This window comes from Tupaia chinensis, unplaced genomic scaffold (assembly GCF_000334495.1).
Source record: "Tupaia chinensis unplaced genomic scaffold, TupChi_1.0 Scaffold000354_1, whole genome shotgun sequence".
In the NCBI taxonomy this organism is placed as follows: domain Eukaryota; kingdom Metazoa; phylum Chordata; class Mammalia; order Scandentia; family Tupaiidae; genus Tupaia; species Tupaia belangeri.
This window is the reverse complement of record NW_006159849.1, coordinates 7,284,593-7,306,083: the sequence shown is the minus strand read 5'-3', so window position 1 is coordinate 7,306,083 and position 21,491 is coordinate 7,284,593. Positions and strand designations below refer to the sequence as shown.

General features: G+C 44.4%; 1 protein-coding gene across 1 annotated transcript in view; it reads right to left on the bottom strand.

Moving 5' to 3' along the window:
- TJP2 (tight junction protein 2) overlaps positions 1-21,491 on the bottom strand; it is a 51,552-nt gene that overhangs the window by 14,709 nt on the left and 15,352 nt on the right. Inside the window, exons 6-16 of the mRNA XM_014589348.2 lie at positions 21,339-21,488; positions 14,788-14,891; positions 13,769-13,922; positions 11,693-11,801; positions 11,454-11,587; positions 10,935-11,001; positions 9,153-9,303; positions 3,325-3,433; positions 2,200-2,410; positions 770-957; positions 199-294 (exon numbers count right to left, since the gene is read on the bottom strand). Coding sequence (XP_014444834.1) covers positions 199-294; positions 770-957; positions 2,200-2,410; positions 3,325-3,433; positions 9,153-9,303; positions 10,935-11,001; positions 11,454-11,587; positions 11,693-11,801; positions 13,769-13,922; positions 14,788-14,891; positions 21,339-21,488 — 1,473 coding nt within the window. The remainder of the gene's footprint in view (positions 1-198; positions 295-769; positions 958-2,199; positions 2,411-3,324; positions 3,434-9,152; positions 9,304-10,934; positions 11,002-11,453; positions 11,588-11,692; positions 11,802-13,768; positions 13,923-14,787; positions 14,892-21,338; positions 21,489-21,491) is intronic.

Sequence of the window (21,491 nt, the reverse complement as noted above, 5' to 3'; positions counted from 1 at the left end):
CTTTAAAGTGTTTGTGTGTGTGTGTCTGTTCATCTGTCTCTCTCGGCAGGGAGCTGAGGACAGAAAGCACATGTGGCAAAATGCTGACAACCGCTGAATCCAGTTGAAGAGTATATACATGTTCATTATTCGTTCAACATGCTAACAATTTTTCAAAATGAAAATCTGGGGAGGAAGAAACATCACTGACAGACTTACTAGCAGTTTGAAACCAATCAGGTAACTCATTTGCCAACTTTTCCATTGCTATATCCGCTATGGGGCCAAATAAAACCACAGGTCTCTTGAATCCAGCTGAAAAGAGACAAGAAAGGCCACTGAAACGCACACGCTTGGCTAGCTGTTAAGAAAAGCAGAAAGTACTGCACAGGCTTGTGATAATAACACAATTAAACAAAAGACATTGTGCATTCTCCTATTCCCCCTGCAGCCCAGCTCTTTCTTAAAGGATATGCCTTCACCACCCTCACCATCTTTAAAGATAAACTTGGCTGTGGATCATACACTGAAACTTCTGAATGCTGGTATTAAAGGTTTTCTTTTTTGTTGTTGTTGTTGTTGTTTTTTAAAGACTGGAACTATTTAAGAGTTCAAACAGCCCACTTTTTCCTAAGTCATGCTCCTTGTTAGAATAAGTTTCCAACTCTATAAGCTGCCTTTGACCTAAGTGATGTAGGTAAGTTAGAACCTAACCATCCCATTCTGAAAATGAAAGAAAACAGTCTGAGAGCCCAGCCTGTCGGTTCCTGGCACCACGCAGCTTCCTCACCTTCTCGCAGCAAAACCCTCTCATAAGCCGGGAACTTGGTGCTCACAGACACAATAGCTGTTAGGTCCTCCCGACTCTTCCTTAGGTTCTTCTTCATCCCGGACCTCTGGCCACGCATTCTCCAGAAATCTGCCCTGTCCCCAGCGTTGTCTCTCTGGGCATTCTGAACACTGGCCATTTGTTCAGCTCTGAGAAAAGAAACCACAGGAAATAAATCTCTAAAGCCAGAAAACACAGAGTATGTGTGCGTCATTCGTGAAATCTAGTCAATTTTACTTAAGAACATGGATTAAGGTCTTTCAAAGGAGGGTGGTGAGGAGAAGGGCTGTCCTGCCATCAACGAGGTGGTGACCCCATCAACATTCACAAGCGCATCCATGGTGTGGGCCTTAAGAAACGTGAAATCCGGAAATTTGCCATGAAGGAGATGGGGCCTCCAGATGTGTGCATGGATACCAGGCTCAATAAAGTTGTCTGGGCCAAAGGAATAAGGAATGTCCCGTATTGTACCCATGTGCACTTATACAGAAAACGTTAGCGAGGATGAAGATTCACCCAACAAGCTCTACACTCTGGTGACCTATGTACCTGTTACCACTTTAAAAAATCTGCAGTCAATGTGGATGAGAACTAACTGCTGGTTTTCAAATAAAGTTATAAACCAAAAACAAAACAAAACAGAAAAAACATGGATTAAAAAAGATTCAGCTGGACAATAAAGATGTGGGAAATGTGAAGACCACCACTTGCAGGGGCCAGCAGGTGGTATGGTGGTGAAAGCACTGGATCCCAAATGGCAGACTATGGTTTGAGTCCCAGACCTGGACTTATTTTCCCTCCCCCACCTCTCTGGTAAGTGCACATGCCCTACAGCAAATTAAAATAATAATAATAATAATAAAATTAAATAATGCTTAAGAAAATGAAATATCATCACTTCTACATAGAGGCAGAAAAAGACTGGGCCTCTATGAAATCCTCCCTCAAGTAGCACAGTAACAAACAGGCTGACTTTGGCTACTTCTGGGATTTAGGTATACAGTAAACACACCAGGAACTCCTGCTAAAATTAAGTACCTCGTCTAGATTCCTGCACAGTCAGTCTACCACCAAGTGCTCACAGCAATGCACAGGCCTGCACACGGAGGAGAACTGGGCACAGTAAGGTGACTTATCTCTAGCAGGTGCGTAGTGTGCCATGGCCACTCAGCATCTCCCTCACCGGCTATAGTGCCAGGCAGCGGACGCTCCTTAGGAAACTGATCAAACACAGCCAAACCCAATGGCTAACCATGAGATGCTAAATACAGCAAAGCAAACCAGCTGGTGGCTATTTACACTCCCGGGCCACTCTGCCTGAACAAGACGTAGAGGATGATGCATTAGAGAGTCATGTGGAGTTTCCTTTCGGGGGGAATGAAAAGGGGTACCTGCTTTTGTTAGGGATTAAGCCTTTCTCCAATTCGTTCCCGATCCTCACAGCCAGCCAGTGGCCCAACTTGCCATCATACAGAGTGTCGACCACCCGGAAGACCTCCCCTCGGGTGAAGGCCAGGCTCTGTGGAGTTTCCTTCTCACATTCAAAGTGGCTTCTTATGAAAAACGAATCCCCTCTGCCACAAGCCAGAATGTCTCTGTACACTGAAAGACAAAATCACTGGTTGCTGCACTTGGTTTAGTAAAGACCTTTTCTTAAATAACCAGCTTTTCCAACCTTGCATGGCCCCTTATCTTCTCGCCATTCAGTGAACTCGGGGCACAGACCCTATGGCAATCAGCCCCAACAGGAGGAACAAAGAACTAACCTCATGAGCTGTTGCGATGGTTAATTTCATGCATCAACATGACCGGGTCATGGGGTCCCCAGATATTTGGTCAAATTTTATTCTGGATAATTCTGGAAAGTGTTTTTGGTGAGCTTAACATTTAAATGGGTTGAACTGAGTAAAGGATATGGTCTTCCCTAATCTGGGTGAGCCTCACTCAATCAGCTGAAGGCCAGAACAGAACAAAGAGTAGAGCAGAGTAAGACAGACCCACTCAGTGCCTGACGGCACTCACACTGGGATACCAGCTTTCTTCCTGCCTTCATACTGAACTACACCATCAGCTCTCTGGGTTCTCAGACCTTTGAAACGAGACAAGAACTAAAGCACTGGCTCTCCTGGGTCCCCAGCTTGCCGAGTCCCCCCACAGACCTGGAGACTTGTCGGCCTTCTAACCCAATTCCTTAGAATAAATCTATCTCCTGTGGGTTCCAGCATTTCCTACGAGTCTGTTTCTCTGGAGAACGTTAATACAGCTCAGCTGTCTGAAGGAGACAGGGGGATACTACCAACTCCCCACTTTAAGTTGATACAACTAGTGAAAGTATTCCAGTGCATGCATCAAAAACATTTTTATAGAAAGTGCCAATCTCTCACACATATGACCCAGGTATTAGGGGTCAAGATCCACTTTCACTTTTTAAGACCCAGATTAGTTTATTTTGGTCCTAACACACCTCTCATCCTTCCCATTCCCTTCAACAAAATTAAATAATCAAACTTGCTCACCATCAGCTCGGCTCTGAGCTAAAATGGTCACCATGTCACCTTTGGGGATTTCTAATAGGTAGAGAACAGCATCCTCCCGAACCAGACCTCTGAAATCCTGTGTGTTCACCTGGTAAGAAAGGAAAATGGGAGGGAAAAACAAAAAAGAAGTTTATAGTACGGTGCCAACCTGAACTTTCTGACTGTCTTCATCAGGGCCAGGGCAAAATCGTGATGTAAAGACGTCCTCAGTATCTCTACTCAAGCTCTCCCAGCACCTTACTATAGGCCTGGGCAGTGGGCATCAGTACAGCTCCTGCCTCCTCACATACCACCACCCCGAGGGGTATACCATTCACTCGAGAATTTATCACCAGGTAGAACCTCCCAAGGTTGCAACGGCCTCTCTCTGAATTTTCCCTAGAGGTAGCCAGAAAGGTCCTATACATGTACAAAACAGGCAACTATAAAGTAACAGAGAGTGGGGGCATCTGCGGTGAGCAGGCACGCTGGCCCACCATTCATGCTGGTTTTGTTAAAGAAATTTTTGCCTTAGGGCGTGTGTGCTTGCTGAGAAGAGAGAGAGAAAAACAGTGAGAGAAAAAGTGAGAAATCACCCCCCGAGAGGGGATGGTCATGCCGCAATCCCTTCTCCTCCATTCTCCTCCCAGGATCTTAGGCACACACAAACATGTACCCAGCATGATTTTCAAGCTGCTGGACCTGAGACTCAAACTGCATTCAGCATGTAGGAGTCCAACAACGTAACCACTACACCATGTACTGACCCCCATTCATGCTGTCTTTAAAATGGTTCAAATAAAGGTATGCCTATAAGGGTTTTGACCAATTCTACCTTTCTCTTATAGCTTCTGAAAGTGTTTACATGTGTTTATGAAACTAAATACTAATATGGCAGATCATTAGGCTAATATATAACTTTATATATTTAAGCTTCTGACCATTTTCTGGCAAGGAGTTCACAACGGTTATTCCCCAATAATTAAACAGGGGACACTAAAATTGCTTTTGACAGATAAATCAGAAAGTGAGTAAAATTGGGGCCAGCAGGTGGTGTGGTGGTTAGGGTAGTGGGTTCCCTCATGGCTAACCATGGTTTGAGACTCAAACTTGGTGGCTTGAAAAATCACACCCAGCTTGTGTGTGTGCATGCCCAAACCCCAGAGAGGAGAATAGAGGAGGAAGGACTGTGGTGTAGCCATCCCTCCTGGAGGGTGATTTCTTACTGTTTTTCTCTTTCTCTGGCAAGTGTACACTCCCTATGTCAAAAACCTTAAAAATAAATGAATGAATGAATGAATATATAAATAAAATAAATACAGATGGCAAAAACATTTTTAAAAAGGAAAAGATTAAAATGTAGCACCAAAAAAAAGACATTTAAAAATCATGATTCTGTACCTTTAAAACTGTTTTAATACAGAATAATTACAAACAAGCAAAATGTAAAAATCATTTTAAAGTACCCAATGTTCTAACAACATGGTAGAAATAAGAAATATACATAATTTTTTTTAAAAAAGAATTATTTATTTTACTATTGTTATTAATTTATCAGAGAGAGATGGAAAGTGAGCAAGCCAGTTACTAGGTTTGGGACTCAAACCATGGTCAGCCATGTGGGAATCCAGCACTTTAACCACCATGCCACCTGCTGGCCCCAAGATACATAATTTCTATACATTTTTTTCTGGCCATTAAGAAATGTAGAATCCTTTTCATCACAAGAGAAATGTTTTATTACTGATAAATCTATTACTACCTGAGCCATAATTAAGGCCAACATTTATGAACAAGTGAAGTTATACTGTATTGCACTAAAATGTACTTGTTATTTTAAAATCAAAGTGATTTGGGCTGAATCTGTAGCACAGCAGTAATGTGCTGCTCAAGAGAAGCAGGATCCCAGAGGGTGACAATGATTCAAATTCCCAGCCCAGTCAGCCTGAAACACCTGTCAGGCACACACGCCACTGCCCAAGACCTGACCGGCTAGAGGACTGGAGGAACGGGACAGTGGCATGACTAGACCCTGTAGAGCATATCTGTTTCTCTCTTTCACACACACGCACTCTATCATGAACTAAACAAATGAAATAAAGTGATTTGCTAAAGCATTCATGTTAACTTTCCCCTGGAAACAACATTTCTCATTTAAGGTGGTGTCCTTTCCACCTCTCCATCCACCAATTAGGGACTGTCGCACTCTAACCTTTTCTTGTGCCATTGGTATAACACCACGTGATTCACAGATGGCCACGTGGATGTTTTTATATAAAATGTACACGCTTATATTTATTTGTTTAAACCCAGAGCCGTAGGCTGGGGGAGGACCTCGGGAGTCCCCCTGTCTGTCTCTTTGGCCATGTATGACTAACCTTCAATCAAACCAAAAACTGGGATGACCAAAATGAAAGCCCAAGTGGTAACTACACTTCAAAATTCCACATGGCTAGTAACTTTAGAAATCTTTTTAAAAATCTTTTCTAAGGGAACCAGCAGTTAGTGTAATGGCTGTGTCGCTGGACTCCCACGTAGTCGACCACGGTTCACGTCCCAGACCTGGTGGCTTAAAACTCACACCGGGCGTGTGTGTGTGTGTGCCCAAGATCCCGAGAGGAGAATGGAGGGGAAGGGATTGCGGCGTGACCATCCCCCCTGGGGGGTGATTTCTCACTTTCTGTCTCTATGTCTCTATCTGGCGAGCGCACGCGCCCTATAGCAAAAACCTCTCAAAAAAAAAAAAAAAAAATTTTCTATCCCATAAACGCTCCTGAAAGAAATAAAGGTCCAAAGAAATATTAACCAGAAGGATAAATGAGCCAAGTATGACTAAACACAAACATGTGTGTGTTACTGACAAGGCAAGCGTTCTGCTACAACACACTCACGCTTTCATTCCACATGCCACGTTGTCCCCTTTACAAAATAAAGAACTGTCCCTAAACGCCCCGCCCCCATGACTGGTATATGTACATAGTTTCACTTCAAATAGTTGGCCAAGAAAAGGAGCACTGAAATCAATTAAAGTGAAAAAAGCCCAGGTATCACTTCTGTGCTTGAAGGTTGGACTTACACCCTATCCAGCACATAGCCTCTTTCATTAGCTATTTAGTCATCTACAGGGTCTAGCCATGTCCGCTATGAGCCTGAGAGGACTCCGTATCACTATGGCTTACGGTCGTGCAGTAGCTTCTCTGCCCTGGTGCGAACGGAGGGCTCCTCTGCAATCAATGCAAACTGTATTTGCACCCAAGAGCGTGGGCCACCTATTGTTGAACCCCCACGTGGGGCAATTGCAAAAGGAGTCAGCTCCCCCAGCTTCTTCCTTGTCCCCAGGGTGAGAACAGAAAACAAGACTTAAGTCTAAACACTGAGTACTACAACTTTCTACCCAAGGAAGCCAATCTCCCTGGTTGGAACAACTTACAGAAAGGTCTGACTGCCAAACCCATAGCAAATTCACTACTTTTCCTTATAAAAACTTAGAAAATCTTCCACCCCATGGTATTAAAAACATTTTATCCTAGGGAACCAGCAGTTAGCGTAATGGCTATGTTGCTGGACTCCCACGTAGTCGACCGCGGTTCACATCCTGGACCCGGTGGCTTAAAACTCATGCTGGGCACGTGTGCGTGCGTGCCCAAGATCCCAAGAGGAGAATGGAGGAGAAGGGATTGCGGCGTGACCATCCCCCCTGGGGGGTGATTTCTCGCTTTCTGTCTCTATGTCTCTCTCTGTCTGTCTGGCGAGCGCACGTGCCCTATAGCAAAAATCTCTCCAAAAAAAAAAAAATTAAAAACATTTTATCCTTGAGTCTTATTGAGCAAAATTTTCTATTTCTAGCTGGCTTCTAAGGCCTCCCCCGAGTTAGGAAGTTTGCCTTTTCTTCATCAGCATATTTGCCAAGAGCAAACTGGCATGAGCTGGCGCTCAGCTGGGATTTTTATCAGCAGCATTTGGTGAGTGGTATTTCCTAGGATCATGTGGTACCACGAGGTTCACTCAGGTACACTCAGTCTTCTAGGATCCCAACCAGAGCCAAGGAGGGTCTAGAATTTCACTGGAAAGCTTCGGCAAAGCTCATGATCAAGGCTTGCCCTTCATCTGTTCTAGAAATGAAATCTGAACTACCGCCATGGGGCCAAGCGCCAAGAAGGAAGAGTCTGCCTGTTTGTATCTTACTGCCTGTTTCCTCGGGAATTCTGCGACTTTGTCCTTCCCTCTCCTTTATGCCTAGAAGCTCTTTCCAGGGATCCCTAGCTGATTGTAGGATTTTTCCACTAATGCTAAGAAGGAAAATCTCATGTGTAAAAACCGCAAGTTTACAGAGGCAGACAGAAATTCTAATAAAGACATTCCCTTGCCTTCTGTATTTTTATGATTAAGAGGTACCTGACTTTCTTGAAGTTATTCTGACATCAATACAAAATCCATTATATGTATCTCAAAAAATGTGGAAGTCTTCATCTTAAATACTTTATCACCAATAGTTTATATATACATACATACATATGCTAATTTTTTAAAGGAACCATTTGCTTAAATAGAAATCCCCTTTCCTAGACAATTTCAGATATAGTTAACAAACTGAGTGACAGTTCTTTGTTATCTTCCAATCAGGAAATACAGAGTACTTCAAAAAGTTTGTGGGGGCCAGTAGGGGGCGTGAATATTAAGGCAGATAGATCTCACAGGGTTGACGGGGCTATTTGAGTCCCAGGTGCCCAAAATCCTCAGAGGAAAATGGAGAAGGGATTGCGGTGTGACCATCCCTCAGAGGGGTGATTTCTCATTTTCTCTGTCTCTCTTTAGCGAGTACACACACTGACAGCAAAGCTTTTAAAAAAAAATCTTGTGGAAAAAGAGAATTAAAGTATAAACTTATTTTGGTGCAAAAAAAAAAAAAGTTAAATCCACGCACAGCTTTTTTGTAGAACACATTTTCCATGAAATGTTCTGGAGACCCCCTGTAAAATGGGCATGTACCTTCCTCTTCTGTCCCACAAACTCACCTAGGGGCCAAGTTGTGTGTTACCTATTCTCATCTCCCCAGGGACCAGACAGGCAAGTATTCTCATCCCCATTGAATAGGTACAGAAATCTGAGTCTCAGGGTGAGCCAGGGTCACAGGACTAATGAGAGACTGGAACAGAATTCAAATCACAAGGTCTAACACCAGCTTCCACCCTTGTTCAATTACTGGGCACTGACTTCAGAGTGACACCAGGCAGGGAAAACACAAAAATTAGCAAGATTTTTTTTTAACATTTTTGCTATAAGGCACATGAGCTCACTGGAGAGAGAAAGAGACAGAGAGAGAGACAGAGAGAGAGAGAATCACCGCCCCCCCCCAGGAAGATTGCAATGCCACAATCCCTTCTTGATTCCACTTGCAGGATTTGGGGCACACTTGCACATGTGCCTGGAGTGAGTTTCAAGCTGCCAGGTCCAGGTCTCGAATTGCAGTCGGCCATATGGGAATCTAGCACCTTAATGGCTATGCCATCTGTGGGCTCCAGCAAGATTTTTTGAAAGTTCTTTCTTGTAAGCACAACAATTAGGCTCAATTGTTTTGATGATCAAACTAATAAAAATCTTGGTAAGCATTTTAAACATGAATTTCCAGACACAGGGAAGAGGTTTTGGCTCAAGTACTGAGAAAACAAGCTTCATTCAAGTGACAGAGTGACTTTAATGCCAGGCCACAAGAAACCTGCTGCTGATCTGTTTTCACAAGGGGGACAATCTTCTCCATAATGGGAAAGGATCCAGAAAGGCCCACTCTGTCCAAGTCGCTTCCAGAAATGGGGCTGGCCTTCCCTTACCTTCAGAATCTGATCTCCTTCTTGAAGTCCCTCCTGTTCCGCTGAGGTACCCTCTTGAATGCCAGCAACAAATATCCCGACGTCATTGCCACCAGCCAACCGGAGGCCCACACTGTCTCCCTTCTTGAATCTCACCATTTTGGTATTAGGGCTGCAGGAGGTTCCGTTTGTAGGAAAGGAAGATGGGAGATATTTTTAAAGAGGGTGGTAGGTGATAAACATTAGTAGTCAACAGATTTGACTTCTTTTCTCATGGAGTCACTCTTAGTCTACAAAGCTCTTTTATCTTTCTCATACAGTATCTTCCTTGGGACTGCAAGATGAGAGTAAGCCATATTACCAGTTTAGAAGTAGAAATACAGTCAACCTCAGTACCCGACGAGGACTGCAGGTTCAGGACCCCCGAGACACCCAAATCTACAAATGCTCACGTCTCTTACATAAACCAGGGTAGCATTTGCACCCGGCCTTTGCACATTCTCCTATATACTTCAAATCATTTTCTGGATTATTTATAATACCTAATACAATGTAAACACTGCATGAATAGCTGTCATACTGTCTTGATAATGGAATAACAAGGAAAGCCTGTACATGTTCAGTACAGATATAACCAATATTTTTTCCCAAATGTTTTTGACCCACAGCTGGTTGAATCAATGGATGTGGAACACATGGATACGGAATGCTGACTGTACAAGAATGTTTACGTCATCTCATTCAAGCTGAGGAGGCAAATAAAGGGAAGGCTCGGGGCTAAAATTAAAAGCCATCTGACTCCCAGGAGAGGATCCTTCCAAAGGAAAGCTCGAGGGCACCTCACAGCCTGGGCCAAGGAAGCTGCATCCTAATCCCCAAGGCTGCGGTCCTAAACACCGATCCAGGGCTTCTCACTGTCCAGTGCAGAGCGTCACTGCTCTTCCCTCCCACAAACCAGGATCATGGGCAACATCACTACTGAGGCATCCTGGATTAGCAGTGCCTCACCTACTTGGGAGCTATTAACCTGGCAAATGCAAATATTCGGAAAAACATTCTGTCAAAGTAGCCAAATAAGGGGCCAGCAGGTGATGTGGTGGTAAGGGTGCTGGACTCCCACAAAGCTGGCTGCAGTTGGAGTCCCAGACCTGATGGCTTTCTCTCTCTCTCTCTTCTCTCACTCTCGTGCACATGCCCTATAGCCAATTCAAAAAAAAAAAAAAAAAAAAAAAAAATGCTATGTGAATTTTATCTTCTAACATTGATTTTTTTTTGGGGGGGGAGAGGTTTTTTCGCTATAGGGCACATGCGCTTGCCAGACAAACAGAGACAGAAAGCGAGAAATCACCCCCCAGGGGGGATGGCCACGCCACAATCCCTTCTCCTCCATTCTCCTCTCGGGATCTTGGGCACACACTCACACGCACCCAGCGTGAGTTTTAAGCCACTGGGTCTGGGACGCGAACCACGGTCGACTACGTGGGAGTCCAGCGACATAGCCATTACGCTAACTGCTGGTCCCCAAATTAAGTAATCTTAAAAAATAAATAAATAAATAACCAGATAGGTAGACAAGCAGACACAGTTAACATCACAAAGCCTGCCCCCTTCCAAGTCTGCTCCCTGTTCCTCCAAGTAATCCCTCCTGTCATAAACATAAGCAACAGGGGTTGGCTAAAGGGGACTGATTAGAGGTAAAATAGCCACCTGTAAGAAAAAAAAAAAAAAACACCATCCTTTGGATTTCAGTTAAGCAAACAAAGCTGTGCAGAAGAAAGGAAAAGAAGGGACTGAAATACACACCCATATATTGCTTCATCTTCAGGACTAGGACGAAGAAAAGTTCTTGGGGCTGCTTTGGGTTGAGGAGCTATGGAATAAAACACATTTGCATATGTTACTGATGTTTTTATATGTTAAAAGAGACAGGAGAGTCTCTTTCATATATGAGGCTGTCTTTTAAAATAATTCCTCTCTCTCCTTCCAGCCAATCTCTAGAATTAGCAAGCACACAACTATTAAAAAAAGAAAAGGACGGGGACCAGCAGATGGCATAATGGTTACATCGCTGGACTTCCATGTAGTCAACCGCAGTTCAAGTCCCAGACTTGGCTGCTTAAAACTCATGCAGATGTGTGTGTGTGAGCACCCAAAATCCCAAGAGGAGAATGGAGAAGGGATTGTGGAATAGCCATGCCCCCAGGGGCTGATTTCTCACTTTCTGTCTCCCTCTGTCTCTCTGGCAAGTGCACACACCCTATAGCAAAAATCTCTTTTAAAAAAGGAAAGAAAAGAAAAAAAAGGGTGGCTTGAAGCACTCACCTAGGGATTCCTCTTGGTATCTGGGCTCCTTATTGGACTCTGTGACCACTGCCGTGGCAATGTCCCCTGTGGACTTAAACGCAGTGGGTATGGCCCCCATCCTGGATAATCTGCTCGGCGTGTCCTCTCTTGAACTTAAGCACAGGGCAAGTTAGTGTCTCATGAGGTCATGGACTCGTAAATACACGCGTGTACACACGCACAGTGTCATGTGTGAGGGAAAACGCATGCCGGCTCACCTGGGCCTTTCCTTCAGCTTCTCATTTGAAGAATGATAATCATAATCGGAATGCTGCTGGCGTCGTTCCTCCGGAGAAAACGACCGGTTTGATTCTATTTCTGAGATATCTGGTTCCAGAATGAGAAAAGACAGTTCAGTAAATATTTAAGACGTACTAGAAATGATGCTGTTCTCTGGGTAGGAAACGTGGGCAACGGAAGAAAGGCAGGCAGGAAATGTGCGATCAGTCTAATGGCTTTCCCCTGGAAAAAACCTTTTTAAGGGAAAGGCATTAACTAATAAAGAGAAAGCCACATTCAGAATTGCCTATCTCTCATTCATCCCACTTTCCATAAAGCTGCTATTGAAGAGTAAACTCAATTACGGGGACGCTGGATGGTGGCACAGGGATAAAACCCAATGCTCTGCAAGGCTGACTCATGTGGGAAAGTTCCAAGTTCGTGTCCTGATACCTCCCTTGTAGTATGCTGGGCGTGTACATGCCCAGCACTTGGGGCTGGCTGAGGCTGTTTGGGGGTGGGTCAATGCATCAAGACACTGTCGGGTGCTATTTCTGTCTCTGTCCTCTCCCTCATGCATAGAAGAAATAAATATAAATAAACTTCAAAATAATTCAGGTACTGGATCAAAGAGGTACACACTCATTCTTACCAAACATACCAGCACTACGCAAACTCCAAAGTACATAGAAACCACCTGGGGATCTCATTAGCACACATGCTTCCAGGTGACCTGACCCTACACTGAGGGGCTGAGGACCAACTCTGAGCAGCCCAGAAACGAACTGTAAACATGTAAACTCCTACCATGCTGGGATTATTTCCCGTGCTCCTTTTGTTTTTCTGCACTGAACCCATAGCCGTGAACAACTGATTAGACCTTTAATATACTAACAAAACAAAATGAAGTTTTAAGGTTTTATAAAGAAATACTTTTTAAAAAGTCATGGTGACTTTTTAAGAAGTCATGTTGAGGGACCAACAGTTGGCATAATGGCTACGTTGCTGGACTCCCATGTAGTTAACGGCGGTTCGAGTCCCAAACCCAGTGGCTTAAACTCATGCCGGGCACGTGTGCATGCGTGCCCAAGATTCCTACAGGAGAATGGAGAAGGGATTGCATCATTGCCATGCTCCCTGGGGGTGATTTCTCACTTTCTGTCTCTCTGTCTCTCTCTGTCTTTTTAGTGAACACATGTGCCCTACAGCAAAAACCTCTCCCAAAAAAAAATAATCATGCTGAAGTCAATATGACTTCTTAAAAAGTATTTCTTTAAAAAACCTTGACATTTCATTTCATTTTATTAGTATAAAATAAATAAATTAAATAATACTTCCATTTCTTGCTCCTTTTGGGATTTGGGGCACACATGGACACATGCCCAGCATGTTTTTCCAGCCTCCAGGTCCAGGACTCGAACTGCATAGTTAGGCCATGCAGGATCCAGCTGTCTGAACCACCATGCCACCAGATGGCCCCTAACAGCCAGTTTTCAGATACCACATGAGAAGGTCAGCCCTGTGGCCTAGTGGTTAAGAAAGCCAAATCTTATGTGGCCATCCACAGTTTAAATCTCAGCCATGCTGGGCATGTATGTGTGCATACCCTAATTCCCTGCAGGACGGGGAAATGGAGAAGGGACTACAGTGTGAACAGACCCCACTGGTGGGTGCTTCCTCCCTCTCCCTCTCCCTTTCTCTCTCTGTGGTAAGCTTTCATGCTGTCTGTGGGAAATAACAAACAAACAAACAAAAAAACGCACACAAGAATGAGCAAATAGCAAACTTATAGATTATATGGTTAGTTCCTTAAACCACTTATACATACTTTTTTTAAAACCAAATTTTACTTTCAGTGCCCTAATTAATAGTCCTCTGGGAGTTTACAAGCACTGGAATTTCTGGAAACCTAATTTCAACAGACACTTGAATAACTACTAAACACTTACACTCTGGAATTAAAGTTGAAAAAGGAGGCTTTGGTTGGAAATTTAACTTCCAGCTCGGTGGCTGTGCCAAACAGAGACGAGAATACAGAAACTACAGTGGCCCTGATTCAGCCCGGCTCCCTTTACCTTCTATTTCCGAGTCGCTGTCGTTTAAGGAAGGGATATTAATGAGGGTCTGCTTGCTGTCTCTCAACACCACTAGCTGGAGCTTCCCTCTGGACTTTTCTATCAACTTTCGAGCATCCGTTAAAGACATGTTCTCTGTTACAGTTCCATTGATCTGCATTTAGGAAGAATGGTAATGTTACACACAATGCAACTATTCACAGCCAAGTAAAAATTTCCCATCTTCCCCTTCTAAAAATACAAAGCGTTGGGACCAGCAGATGGGACAGTGGTTACATTGCTGGACTCCCCCATGGTGATCGTGGTTCAAGTCCTGGATCTGGAGGCTTGAAACTCATTCCAGGTGTATGTGCTTACATGCCCAAAATCCCAAGAGGAGAATGGAGAAAAAGGGATAATAGCATGGCTATCTCCCCTGGGAGATGACTTCTCGCTTTCTGTCTCTCTGGCAAGTGCACATGCCCTAGAACAAAAATCTATCTATAAAAAGATAAATAAATAATATAAAACCTTTGCTTAGGTATTCAAATAGACATGGGCCTTAGGGTGACTGGATGAATAAAAATAATTATCCTTTAAGTTCAATGTAACATTATAGGCCTGGATTCCCAATGAAGGGATGAGGGAGCCATAGTGTACTTAAATCACTCTGCTAATTTATTTCATTCCAAGATCAAGACAAGGTGTGGTTTACTTCTGGAATGTGTTTCCTGACTGGAAAGGTTTATCACATACCACCTCTCAACTTTCCTTAGTTTAGGGACCAGGAACCTAAACTTTAAAAAAAAATAGGGAAGAAGAAAGTATTCATCAAGTATTAAAAAAAAAGAAAAAAAAAAGTCTTACAAATCTTCAACTCTGGGTTTTATGATTAACAACATCTCTCCAGGCCACTTTTCCAGCCGCCGCCTTACTCTGGCCTCCCATGGCAGCTAAGTCTCATGGTGCCGGTGCCTGAGCGTGCAAGTGTATCAGTGGAGCACCAGCCCCGTGTACCGTCCTCTACCTCACCCACCTACCTTGAGAATTATGTCCCCTTCATGAAGGTTGCCATCCTTGGTAGCCAGACCTGTTCTAGTCATTTCTTTTATGAAGATCTGACTCCCCAGCCGGAGACCATATTCTAGGAGACAAACACAAAAACATACACATGTATCATTTACTTGTTCAGAAAACTCTGTGTTTTTAGGATCACTTAAAAATTCTATGAAAAATCAATCATGGATATTCTACAAGACAACTGGCCTGACCAAAATAGTCAGATTGCATAAGGGTTACGTTGCTGGACTCCCACATAGTCGACTGCAGTTCAAATCCCAGACCCGGTAGCTTAAAACTCATGCTGGGCACATGTTGAGTGTGTGCCCAAAATCCCAAGAGGATAATGGAGGAGAAAGGATTGTGGCATGGCCATCTCCTCTGGGGCGAGGAGTGATGGTGATTTCTCGCTTTCTGTCTGTCTCTGTGGCGAGTGCACACACTCTATAGGAAAAGTCTCTCTCTCAGAAAACGTCAATGTTATAAAAAAAAAGAGGGGGGATGGGAGGGTCAGGCAGTAGAGTAGCAATAATGCAACAGGACCCACATGGGAAGGGCCAGGGTTCATGTCTTGTGACCCTCCGTGTACATCACACATGCATACATGTGTCTATGCCCATGATCAACACAAGCTGAGACTGGGGTGAATCATGGTGTGAAAACCCTGCTGGGGATGCCTTCTGCATCCCTTCCCATCTTGTTGTCTATCATGAAAGAAATAAATTTTAAAAAACTTAAAATCAAAATAAAGAAGCAGAGACTGTTCTATATTAAAAGACATAAGAACCCAATGCAAGGAGTGAACCTCCAACAGATCCTCGATCCAACGTGGGGTTTGGAGATGGAGTTGGGTTACACTGTTTTGAAGTAATTTTTCTTCCTTTTTTCTTTTTTTCTTAATTTGCCAGAGGGTGTATATACTTGAGGGGAGGAGGAGGGGAGGAGAGATAAAGGGAAAGTGAGAAAGCACCCCTCATGGGGGATTGTCATGCCACAATCCTTTCTCCTCCACTTCTCCCCTTTTCTGGGGGATTTGGGGCACACATGCACCCATGCCCAGCGTGTTTTTCAAGCTTCCAGGTCTGGGACTCAAACTGCGTAGTCATCCATATGGGATCTAACTACCACACCACTGGCTGGCCATCCTTTTTTAAAAATTTTGTCAGAGAACATGTGCACTCATCAGAGAGAGACAGAAGGGACAGGAAGAAAGCACCCCCATGGGCTATATGCAATCCCGTCTCTATGTCTCCCTTCTTCTGGGATTCTGGGCATTTACACGGACACGCCCAGCATGTCTTTCAAGTCATTGGTCTAGGACTCAAACTGGAGTCAACCATGTGAGATCCAGCGGCCTTACCCACTAGGCCTCAGGCTGGCCCCTTTTTTCGAGGCATTTCAGAATGAGCTCTACTATATTAAAGGCACATCAATGTTAATTTTCTTGAGTGTGACAATGGCACTATGGTGATGGAAGAAAATATTTTTGTCCTTGGGAGATATTTGGGGCTGACAGGTTAAGTTGCCTGCATTTTTCAAGTGATTTAAAACAACAACAACAACACTGGAGAGAGGAGCAAAGTGAAAGCAAGTAAATGTGGCAAAACGTTAACAATTGGTACACGCAGGTGAAGGCCATTTGAATGTTTGCTATAAAATCGACACTTTTCAAATAAAATGTTAGAAAAAACCATTCAGTACATCTTAATAGGCATGTTTTACTGATAAGGAGGTTGCGGACAGGAAGGGACAGCAAATAATACACCCTTTATCTGTAACATTTAGATTGTGGGGAGTCTGACACAGAGAAATCAGCCTGGGAAAAAGATGGGCAAACAAGTCAGGCAAAGTGATTAGTAACAGACGTAACTAAAAGCAGCACAGCTTTGCAAAGTTACAGACTCAGAATTGCTACCAAAGGAAAATAACTATATTCACCAAGTATGCATACCTTAAAATATTTCACATGCTTTTAAGACTATTTTAATGTTACTTATTGAACCCATAAAAACACATATGGAAGGATGAATTTATTTTCTTTCTTTCTTTGCTATAGAGCACATGCACTAGGGGTGGGGAGTGGGAGTCACTCCCCCAAGGGGGATGGCCACATCATAATCTCTTCTCCTCACTGTCCTGTTGGGATTTTGGGTAAGTACACACATGCACCTGGCCTATTTATTAAGCCACCAGATCTGAGATTTGAACTGTGCAGTCAGCCATGTGGGATCCAGCTGCCTTAACCTCCATGCCACCTGCTGACCCTCTCACAGGTTTTCAAATGGGCACATTCAAATTTGTTTTATTATTAACCTGACTGAAAATGGTATAATTATTAAACAAAGTAACTTCCCACAGTTCAAGAAAGTTAGTTTTTAAACTGTTTTAAAAGATTTACAGTAAACTTGTTAGCACTAGATCTTAACACAATGATTAAAAGTGTCCCGGTCCATTTCCCACCCTTTTAGGAAATGCCAGTTAAGAAAAACTGAGGTAAAAGTGCCACTGTCTTCCTGGACAACTGACGCCCTATAGTTCAAATGACCTCACAGCCCAGGTTGAGACAAGTCCCAGAGATAACTTCTTTCTCCTGGACCATCAATTCCTCTGTTCTCTAAAAACTGCACTTCTCAGTTTGCAAACTGAGAATGTGTGGACATTTCTTTTTTTTTTTTTTTTTTTAAAGAATTACTCTATTTCATTTATTGTCATCGTTATTCTTTGTTTAATTTAACCAGGGAGAGATAAAGAGAAAGGGAAAGTAGGAAAGCAAGCCTCCAGGTCTGGGACTCGAACCATGGTCAGCCACGTGGGAGTCCAGCGCATTAACCACCACACCACACCACCTGCCAACCCCACGAGTATGTGTGAGCATTTCTAAAACGAAAGGGAAAAAAATCAGCCAACCAGCTCTTAGACATGTACAAGCAAGGCAATCTAATGCCCATGAAATGCAACAACTGGCCACACAAAGGGATCATATTTTTTCTTTATCAAATGCAGGTCTTGCCTACTGTCGGAATTCTTTGAGGATTAATTCTTATGCAATCCTAGCTGGTGCCAGCTTAGTTACTGGCATACATTTTTCTTCTGAATGAAGTGGAACTGGCCCAGTACAGTGGTAAATGCTGCCAGGATGCTGAGCTCTGCAGGCTGGGACCACCTGGGAAGCTAAGGTCAATTCCAGTCCAACCTCGAGGCCAGTTCAGGAGTGGTGTGCTTCCATTGTCCCAGCAACGTGTGGGGCTCAGGCAGGAAGATCGCAAGTTCGAGGATGGCCTTGGCAACACAGGGAGAGCCTGTCTAAAAAATAGCTAGGCATGCTGGCGTGTGTCCATAGTGCCAGTGCGAAGCTGAGACAGGAGGATCTCAACAGAGCCAGACCTTGCTTTAAAAAAACAGGTTCCATGGCCTGGAGCTTGGGGGAGCCAGATCCCACATGGTCAACTGCTCAGTTTGATTCTGGGCCATGGCAGTTTAAAAAACACACCAGGCAGGGACCGGCAGTTGGTGTAATGGCTATGTCGCTTGACTCTCATGTAGACGAAAGCAGTTAAGAGTCCCGGACCTGGTGCTTAAACTCATGCCAGGCACGTGTGCGTGCATGCCCAAGATCTTGATAGGAGAATGTAGGAGAGGGTATTGCGGCGTGGCCATCCCCTCTGGGGGGTGATTTCTTGCTTTCTGTCTTTCTAGCAAGCACATGCACCCTATAGCAAAAACCTATCCCCCACCCTAAAAATAAAACCCACCAGGCATGTGGGTCTATATGCCCCAATCCCAACAGGAAGAAGAAAAAGAAGAAAGGGATTGTACTGTGACCATGCCTCCTTAAGGTGTGTTCTCCCCACTCCCCCCTTCTCTCTCTAGAGAGTGCACATGCCCTCTAGTGACTATTAAAAAAAAAAAAAAAACACGGTAGACTTTTTGGCTTGATGAATGATTTCCAAGTCTGGTGAACAAAATGGTCAACAAAGTAAAATGATGAATCAGCAAATGAACAGAAGCCCCTTACCCCTTAACTTACTAAGACCAATCATGACTTGGGCAATCTCTCAGGGAAAATAGTTTGGCTTTTTGTTGTTGTTCTTTTTGTTTCACTTTGTTTTAGGTTTTTGCCATAGAACGTATGTGCAGGAGAGACAGAGAGATAGAAAGTGAGAAATCTCCCCTTAAGGGGGATAGCCACACCGCAGTCCCTTCTCCTCCACATTCCTCCTGGGATTTTGGGCATACACGCACACAGACCCAGTGTTATGTTCAAGCCACCATGTGTGGGACTTGACCTGGGGTCAGCCATCTGGGAGCACCTGAACCACCGCAACACCTGCTGGCCCCAACAGTATCTTTGTAAGTTGTAGGTCACAAAACATTAGGATTTTTTTCCCTTTTTAAAATTATTAATTTTATGTTATTATAGATAATTTTCTTTTTTAAAAAAATTATTTCATTTTATTTATTCACTCATTTTTTAACTTGACCAGAGAGAGGCACAGAGAGAAAGAGGGAAAGTGAGAAAGCAAGCCACCAGGTCCAGGTCTCGAACCATGGTCAGCCATGTCCAGCGCCTTAACCACCATGCCACCTGCTGGTCCCATATTACGGATTATTTTCAAGTTTGCTATCGGGCACATGTGCTCACCAGAGAGAGAGAGAGATAAAGAAAGAGGGAAAATGAGAAAGCAACTCACCAGGTCTGGGACTGGAATCATGGTCGGCCATGTGGGAGTACAGTGCCTTAACCACCACATTGCTTGCTGGCCCCAACAATAGAACGTTTTTAAAACCAATTACTGAGCTATAACCAGCATTTTTTAATTTAAAATAATTTTGTAAGTTATCAAGGTGTATCACACTTGTATACTGGTCCATGAAAAAGTTAGCTTGGTTTTCTGATATGCAGGTGCATCCCTGATGCACAAGATCTGGTTGTGTTTGTAGTAGGAGAAGGGGCAAAGACAGGAAGGGAAAGGGGCAGAAAGAGCAAGAGGACAGGTTTAAAAAGCAGTGCCCAAGGTAACACCAGAGTGTGGGCGCCTGTGCTGGAGAGTGGGCATCAAACCTCTCTGAAGAAGGCCGTGTGCCACATTATCATTCTCAAAACTTCCCTATAGTCTTTCTTTCTTTTTTTATTTTTTGGAGAGGTTTTCGCTATAGGGCGCGTGCGCTCGCCAGACAGACAGAGAGAGACATAGAGACAGAAAGCGAGAAATCACCCCCCAGGAGGGATGGCCACACCGCAATCCCTTCTCCTCCATTCTCCTCTCAAGATCTTGGGCACACACGCACACACACCTGGCGTGAGTTTAAGCCACCGGGTCCGGGACGCAAACTGCGGTCGACTACGTGGGAGTCCAGCGACATAGCCATTACGCTAACTGCTGCTCCCAGGTTTACAAATTCTGTGGAACCCTGATGCCTCCCGAGCTGCACATTGCTCAGAGACAGCGTGACGGCATGATCTTAACGTCCACCTTTACTTTCCTGGATTGCACTCCAGGTATCCATTACTCACCGGCTTGCATCAGCCCTCGGTTATGTCCACAGGCACCGAGATCTGACTCCGCTCTGACGGAGAAACTAAAGAAAACAAACCCTCTCACCCGATAGGTGATTTGAAAGGCAAAAGAGTTCTTTACTTTGTATTCTTGGGGGCTGTATCTTTTTTTTTCCCCCTCTTAAAAAGATAATAATGATGATTTTAAAGATATGTTTCGAGGAATTTTAACACTCAGAAGACAAGAATTAATGTCAAGTTCGGAAGCCTGGCTCTGCCACTTGCAGAACACACTGAACGTTCTGTGCCTCCATTTCTTTGTTGATAAAATGAACTAAGAGCAGCTCCCCGAAAACAAGGAGGCGGGGGTGGTGGTACAGTAGTAAAATGCCTCCGAGGCTGACCCCATGGGAAGGTTCTGGTTCTGAATGGAATCTCCTTGAGTACTGTCTGAGCGTGCAGGGAGCTCGTGTGCCCAGGATTCGGGACTAGCTCAACCTGGTGCAGATGGGGCACCAAGACTCTACTGGAGGGCCAGCCAGTCAGATGGCAGTGGTTAAGGCAGCTGGGTCCCTCGTGGCCACCTTTGCCCTTTGAATACTGGACCCAGTGGCTTGAAAAACTCATCAGGTGTGAGAGCAGCCCCCAAATCCCAAAAGAATGGAGAAGGGGCTGTGATGTGGTCATTTCCCCTGGGGGACTTACTTCTCACTTGCCCTCTTTCTTTCTCTCTGGAGAGCACACACACCCTACAGCCAAAAGAGAAAGACAGGAAGGAAAAGAGAATAGGAGGGGAAAAGATATTTAAAAAAAAAAAAAGATAAAAGACCCTATTGGATGGGGTTGCTCTCTCTCTCTGCTCATGGAAGAAGGAAAGAAAAATAAATGAAAGAACACTTTAACTAAAAGGGCAGCTGCCCCCAGGGGTGGACGTGAGGATGAAGGCGGTAAGTGGTCAGGGCAGGGCACAGGCTGCGTGCTCCAAGTCCCTCCTGCCACCTGGACGGTGCTCTGCTCGTCGCCAGGCATGCCTACCTTCGCTGGCCCTGCTTTTGGTCAGAAGGACCCCGATGGGCCTGTCCGGGTCGGGCTGGCCTGTGTGCCCAGGCCGCCCCCTGGGCTCAGGGCTGGGGCTGCGTGAGCGCAGGTGCTCGCGGCTGCGGCTGCGGCTGTGGGCGGCGTGGCGGG